This window comes from Palaemon carinicauda, chromosome 8, assembly GCF_036898095.1.
Source record: "Palaemon carinicauda isolate YSFRI2023 chromosome 8, ASM3689809v2, whole genome shotgun sequence".
NCBI lineage: Eukaryota > Metazoa > Arthropoda > Malacostraca > Decapoda > Palaemonidae > Palaemon > Palaemon carinicauda.
In genome coordinates, this window is record NC_090732.1 from 166,884,145 (window position 1) to 166,892,018 (window position 7,874).

The 7,874-nt window shown below is 34.1% G+C and overlaps 1 protein-coding gene across 1 annotated transcript; it reads right to left on the minus strand.

Annotated features, from left to right (window-relative positions):
• Nucleotides 1-2,854: 2,854 nt before the first annotated feature.
• LOC137645081 (uncharacterized) lies at nt 2,855-7,149 on the minus strand. Its single transcript, XM_068377933.1, has 4 exons — nt 7,106-7,149; nt 6,417-6,555; nt 3,747-3,866; nt 2,855-2,962 (listed from the first exon to the last, which is right to left on the minus strand). Exons 1-4 carry the CDS (start codon nt 7,147-7,149, stop codon nt 2,855-2,857), a joined length of 411 nt encoding a protein of 136 aa, XP_068234034.1.
• Nucleotides 7,150-7,874: the final 725 nt, after the last annotated feature.

The window sequence follows — 7,874 nt, forward strand, 5'->3', positions numbered from 1 at the left end:
CAAGATCTAAATTGCAAGGACTGAACGAGTCAGTAGAACATGATTTGAATAGTAGTTAGTTTTCATCCTGAGTTTCACAGCAAGGGGAGTGTGTGTCAGATTCAGTCCCTGGCTACAAGGGATGAAGTGGCACTTGTCTTTGGAAACCACATGTGTAAGTGGGCTGCCCTTTTATGGTAGCTATAAAACTCACTGTTGAAATAGGAAGTCTTAGAAATGGGTTCTTAATATTATCGACTCCACACTTAATCTAGGCATCGGGAACACAGGATTCTCCAAGATCAGAATACTGACGAAGCTATGCACTCCACAAGGAGAACTGTAATAGTTGCTAGTTAATGAAACTTCCTTCTGGGTGAGAACTGACACACACGATTGGGTGGGGGTACACCTTATTCTGGAGAGGCTTACTGAAGGACTCTTCTAATATTCATGTTGTGGGTTTTGTTGTTAATACCAGAATACTTGCAAACCTACCTGGAAATCCCACAGGTACAAAGGAAAGACTTAGGTCTTTGCATATTCCATTGGCAAAATAGTGTTTATTGACCTTCATTATATCATGCTCCCAACGTTGAATGCAGATGAAATAACTAAAGTTATATTCTACTCTGCCCCTGATGCATGGCTAAATTTCAATATAGCTGACAGCTGACATTGTTGTCTTTGCTGGGATATTTCAATGCTTTTGTTTGGAAAAACAATGTTGTAGGTGTGATTTCTCCGACTCTTCTTCTTATGCGTTGAGAATGGTCTTTTCATTACAAGCATAATATTTCAGCTTATAGAAAATCTCAAAATCACATGGATGCAGATGGATTTGGGTATTGATCAAACGTGAGTTCCCTCTCTGGAATAGTGTGCCACAGTGCTGTACTTGGCTTTTGCCCAAATTTGCTCTGAGTGTCCTTTAAATATTTGAAGTTCGATATATTGGAAGCCTTATGAGCAGTACGTAATTTTTCTTATTGCATTACACAATGCGCGTTTTCAAGTAGCGTTACGAATGGAAAAAAATAATTGGCTAAAATGGTTTTCATGGAGTTTTAAACAAATACTTATTTTCTTTCAACTGGATATGATATGTTTGATTTGGTATTAAGACATGAAGTAGAACGTAATGCAAAGTATTGTCAAGTAATCCATTAATTAAGTTGATTGCTGCCTCTGCAAAGCAAATAACGATGGGAAATTAATTATACCATAAAGCTTTAGTTTTCCGGGGTTACTTTCCTACCACATCTGATCTTTTCCAGCTGTAGCATATCCATTGAACATTCAGTATGAATGATTATCCGCAGTTGGAGTAGAACCATCTGTCTACTGAACTGTTTCATTCTACTGTCCTGATCATTATCATCAAGGTGCCATATCCCCAAGGACGTTGGCAATTATGGCTCTCTATTCTTCTCTATTTCCGTCTGCTGCAGTAATTCTTCCCCCAGTCACTCTCACCAATCCATTATTATTATTATTATTATTATTATTATTATTATTACTACTACTACTTGCTAAGTTACAACCCTAGCTGGAAAAGTAGGAAGCTATAACCCCAGGGGCTCCAACAGGGAAAATTGCCCAGTGAGGAAAGGGAACAGGCAAAATAAAATATTTTGAGAACAGTAGCAACATTAAAGTAAATATTTCCTATATAAACTATAAAAACTTTAACAAAACACGTGGAAGAGAAATAAGATAGAATAGTGTGCCCAAGTGTACCCTCAAGCAAAGGAACTCTAACCCAAGACAGTGGAAGATGATGGTACAGAAGCTATGGCACTACCCAAGACCAGAGAACAATAGTTTGATTTTGGAGTGTCCTTCTCCTAAAAGAGCTGCTTACCGTAGCTAAAGAGTCTCTTCTACCCTTACCAGGAGGAAAGTAGCCACTGAACAATTATAGTGCAGTAGTTAGCCCCTTAGGTGAAGAAGAATTGTTTGGTAATCTCAGTGTTGTCAGGTGTATGAGGACAGAGGAGAATCTTTAGAGAATAGGCCAGACTATTCAGTGTATGTGTAGGCAATGGGAAAGTTAACCGTAACCAGAGAGAAGGATCCAATGTAGCACAGCTGGCCAGTCAATGGACCCCATAACTCTCTAGCGTTAGTATCTCAACGGGTGGCTGGTGCCCTTTGCCTTGTGGATACAACTTTTAGTTAATGGCTTAGGAAAAGGAAAACTCCCAATATAAAACCCCCTACTGCCTTGTATGGTCAATTTTATTAGGTAAGGGCTAGATCTATGCCTTATAACCATACCATGGAAGTGAACTAGACACCTCACCATATTGTACAACCTCCAAGAATAATCTTGGCTACATCATTCTACTGTTGCTATGTAAGAACATTTGTCAGGTTCATTCTTGTGGCAAAACTATCAACAAATATCTAAATTAAAAAGATATGTAACAAATCTTGATTTTATGAAGTTATCCAGATCATATCTGCTTAGGATTTCTCTTAAATCTCCAAGTCAGGGTTTTATGCTTCACAGATTCTTTTCTCAATGCTCGAGTGACGTTGGTACCCTCATATCTGGTTTAATTAATGAAAAGTGTTGAACGTATACGTGTATTATGAAGGCCACATTTTCACTTGAATAACAAAATTGTACAAATAAGGATTGCCAAGTAAACTCAGTTTTGTCTATCATGTTTATTCTCATAATCTCAGATGATGAAGTTACAAAAGAAAATGGCACATTTTGTTGGAAATTATATAAAGCTCAACTACTTCGCTGTTTGGAATAAGTTATGGAGAGGGTTTAGGACAAAATTGATTTTATCCTAATCAGGGCTTTATTTCGTTACAATCAAATCCAGCCAGATTCTCTAAGGATCTCGTATTACAGGAGCTAATTGATGCAGTGCTCTTGGAATCCATCATCGCAACAAAGCATACCCTTTGAGCTTACGCCTGTGTACTGCCAGGGACCACCGCATACCTCGTAATAACCATATACCTGTAATTTTAAATCAAATTTAGATCATATAATTTTGACATATTTAAAGCACAAGAGCATATCAAGAAATCTTAAAGGACAAATGAGGATTTGCTTGGGTGGAGGAATGCATTTCCTAACGTTTTTAATTCTTTTCATTCCTTCGAGATTGCTTGCTCTAAACTTCTTATATTCTTCCTCTTGTGTAGAATCTTTTCCATCTTTTGATTATTTTATTTTTTATTTTTACTTGTACATTTTTATCTACCTTACAGATCAAACAACAGGCACACACATACACGCATCTCACCAGGACAGTATCATCTACAAACAACAACTGATTCACCTCCCACTCATGATCACTCTCGTCTATCAGTATCAATCCTAGACCAAGAACTCTAGCATTCACCTCTCTTACGGCTCCATCAACAAACAAATTGAGCAACCAAGGTGACCACGCATCCCTGTCTCAGCCCAACTCTCACTGGAAACCACTCACTCACTTCATTTTCTATCCTACTAAGTGCTTTTACTGCCTCTGTATAAACTCTTCACTCTTTGCAACAACTTTCCACCAATTCCATATAACCTGATCACATTCCACATCGCTTCCATATCAACTCTCATCATAAGCTTTCTCCAGATCCATAAATGCAACGATATATATATATATATATATATATATATATATATATATATATATATATATATATATATATATATATATATATATATATATATATATATTCAATGTGTGTTAAAGAATATATAAAAATATTAAAGGCATTATTTCATAAAAACTTACGACGTGGTTATGGACAAAGTCATAATGCAGGCCTGTTAAAGTCTCGCAGATATGCTGTCCTACGGTTTTGCCGGAGGGAGCAACATGCCACATGTCCCCGCCGTGGCTCATGTCCTTCAACTGTAAAGGGAAAAAGACAAGTAAATTATCACATATATAGATATAAATACTGCGTAGGCCTATGTATTAATGGGACTTACGTGATATCGCCGTCTTGCCTTTCTTGGTGGTCATACATCTAATTATAGAATAGATGCAACGCTGCTCTATGTTATAGATTGATACCAGTGTCATAGCATATATATATATATATATATATATATATATATATATATATATATATATATATATATACATATACAGTATATAATACTATATATATATATATATATATATATATATATATATATATATACAGTATATAATACTATATATATATATATATATATATATATATATATATATATATATATATATATATATATACACTGTGTATATACATTGTTATTATTATTCTTATTTTTATTATTATTATTGATAATAATAATAATAGCCAACATACAACCGTAGTTGGAAAATCAGCATACTATAAGCCCAAGGGCTTCAACAGGGACGATAGCCCAGTGAGGAAAGGAAATAAAGAAATAAATAAACTACAAGAAAAATAGTAAGCAGTTAAAATAAAAAAAAATTAGAACAGTAACATCATTAAAATAAATCATTCACAAATAAGATATAAAAACTTTAAAAAAAAAAAAAAAAAAAAAAACAAGAAGAGAAATAAGATACAATATTGTGACATAGTGTACCCTCAAGCAAGATAATTCTGACCCAAGACAATGGTAGACCATGGTACAGGGGCTATGGAACTGATAAAGACTAGAGAATAATTGTTTGATTTTGGACTGCCCTTCTCCTAGAAGAGCATTTACCATAGTTGAAGAGTCTCTTCTATCCTTACCAAGACGAAAGTAGCCACTGAACAATTGCAGTGCAGTAGTTAACCCCTTCAGCGAAGAAAAATTGTTTGGTAATCTCAGTGTTGTCAGGTGTATGAGGACAAAGAAGAATGTGGATAGAATAGGCAAGACTATTCGGTGCATGTGTGGGTAAAGGAAAAACGAGCCGTAACCAGAAAGAGGGATCTAATGTACTTTCTGGCCAGTCAGAGTACCCAATAACTCTCTAGCGGTAGTATCTCTATAGGTGGCTGGCGCCCTGGCCAACCTACTACCCCCTTTATATACACTATATGTATACAGTGCACTGTATATATGTAATGACAGCTATCACATAAGTTCCATTAATACATACTTATACAATACACATGAATTTTAAACCGGTTTATTATCCATCCTATGTTTTCATAACTTCTGGTTTATTGATTGGTGAATAAATGAAACATTTGTATCAAACATAAACGAGCAGAATGGAATATTCATGTTGATTGTACAAAGGATGCATGATACATGTTACTTGGTCCCTTGAATTTGAATTTTGAATGCTTATCTCGGTTTTGACGATCATTGGGAAAGATCACATTCATGTGGACACAAGCAAAGGTATTCATTCTAATTGGAGTGGCTATTATAAATGGTATATGAAAAGACTTAATACCTTTCATGATATTTTAGGTTGGCCAATTTTTTATTTTTTATTTTATCATCTACTAAAATCATATATATATATATATATATATATATATATATATATATATATATATATATATATATATATATATATATATATATATATATATATATGGGTTACTCTTCCTGCTGAGACCAATGGCCTTGCGGTAATCTGCTTTCTTAGATACATTAGGGTTGTATTTTGGCTTATAATAATCCTAATTATGATAACAGGACTACCGCTAGAGATTTGGATCATTTGACTGTCTAGGCAGTACTTCATTGGATCCCTCTCTCTGATTACGGTTCATTTTTTCTTTCCCTACACATACACCGAATAGTCTGGCCTCGTTTTACATTCTCCTCTGTCCTCATACACCTGACAACACTGAGATTACCAAACAATTTACCAAACAATTCTTCCTCGTTCAAGGGGCTAACTGTAGTTGTTCAGTGGGTACTTTCCTCATGGTAAGGGTAGAAGAGACTCTTTAGCTATGGGGAGCAACTCTTCCTGGAGATGGACACTCAAAATCAAACAATTGTTTTCTAGTCTTGGGTAGTGCCATAGCCTCTGTACCATGGTTTTCCACTGTCTTGGGTTAGAGTTCTCTTGGTTGAGGGTACACTCGGGTGCGCTCTTTCTATTTTTTTCTTCCTATTGATTTTATGAAGTCTTTATAGTTTATATATGATAGATCTAATTTAATGTTGTTAATTTTCTTGAAATATTTTATTTTGATTGTTATTACTTCTCTGGCAGTATATTTATCTTTATTTCCTTCCCTTACTGGGCTATTTTTCTCCGTTGGAGCCCTTGGGCTTATAGCATCATGCTTTTCCAACTAGGGGTGTAACTTAGCTAGTTATTATAATGATGATAGTAATAATCAGATTGAAGAAATGTCAATGAAGTAGAAATTTCACGACTTCATTATCATTGCATCACCCGACGGAGTGTCTAGGTATAAAACAAAAGCTCTTGAAGTGTCTTAAGGCGAGCGCCTCAACGCACAAATATGCATGAACAAATAGTTACCTCCTTGGAGCAGGAGTCCCTGCACAGCTGAGCATCGTCTTCGCATGAATCGATGGGTAACTCTGGCGCCAGGTAAACCATGGCCTGGTCATCACTGTAGGTGATGAAGGCCCCACATCGGCAGAATGAGTCTTCCGCGCTGGAAACAATACACGGGTTATTAGAGCAAATGATATTGAGACGGCAATAGAGGGTACATTCTGAGAAAGCTGACAAATACTCGTGTTTAAGAAGCAGATTTATAGAAGCTAGGAAGATATGCTTGTTTCAATTAGAATGGTTACTTTATATTTTTTTATTAAAGTGATTAATTTGAGTTTGATTATATAGTTATTTAGCTCTCTCTCTCTCTCTCTCTCTCTCTCTCTCTCTCTCTCTCTCTCTCTCTCTCTCTCTCTCTCTCTCTCTCTCTCTCTCTCTCTCTAAAAAATATATATATATATATATGTATATATATGTATATATGTGTGTGTGTATATACAGTATCATTATATCTATATATTATATATATATATATATATATATATATATATATATATATATATGTATACACACACATATATATATATATATATGTATACACACATATTTATATATATATATATGTATATATATATATATATATATATATATATATATATATATATATATATATATATATATATATATATATATATATATATATATACCTTCCAACGGCAGCCAAAGCTAGAAGGACAATTGCGAGCTTCATGGTGCCTCTGAGGATGTTGAAATCCGAGTGAGGACTGATGCGTGTCATCTTTCCTTAAATACGAGACTCCAGTCTGTGGTATGATTTCGAAATGCGATTTCCACCATCATTTAAAGTGACCTTTGTATTCTGGACACGTAGCAGAACAAAGTAGGACAACTACGATATGTTCTCGAGTGATTTTGGTTACGCAGTTCTCTGAGAAAATTTCTTAACCCTTCTTACATAAGCTTTTATAAAGGTATTTCATAGATATGTGTTGTTTTTCGACATTGATTGGTGACACCTTGGTTTGGATGCTCAACTCAGAAGCCGTTAAACATATGAATATTTTGTATTATTATTATTATTATTATTATTATTATTATTATTATTATTATTATTGGTCACATCTTGGTTGGGATGCTCAACTCAGAAGCCGTTAAACATAAGATTTTGTATTATTATTATTATTATTATTATTATTATTATTATTATTATTATTATTATTGTTGTTGTTATTATTGTTATTATTGGTCACACCTTGGTTGGGATGTTCATCTCAAAAACCGTTAAACATATTATTATTATTATTATTATTATTATTATTATTATTATTATTATTAAAACACTGATTGGTCATACCTTGGTTGGGATGCTCATTTCAGAACCCGTTAAACATAAGAACATCATGTATTATTATTATTATTATTATTATTATTATTATTATTATTATTATTATTAGC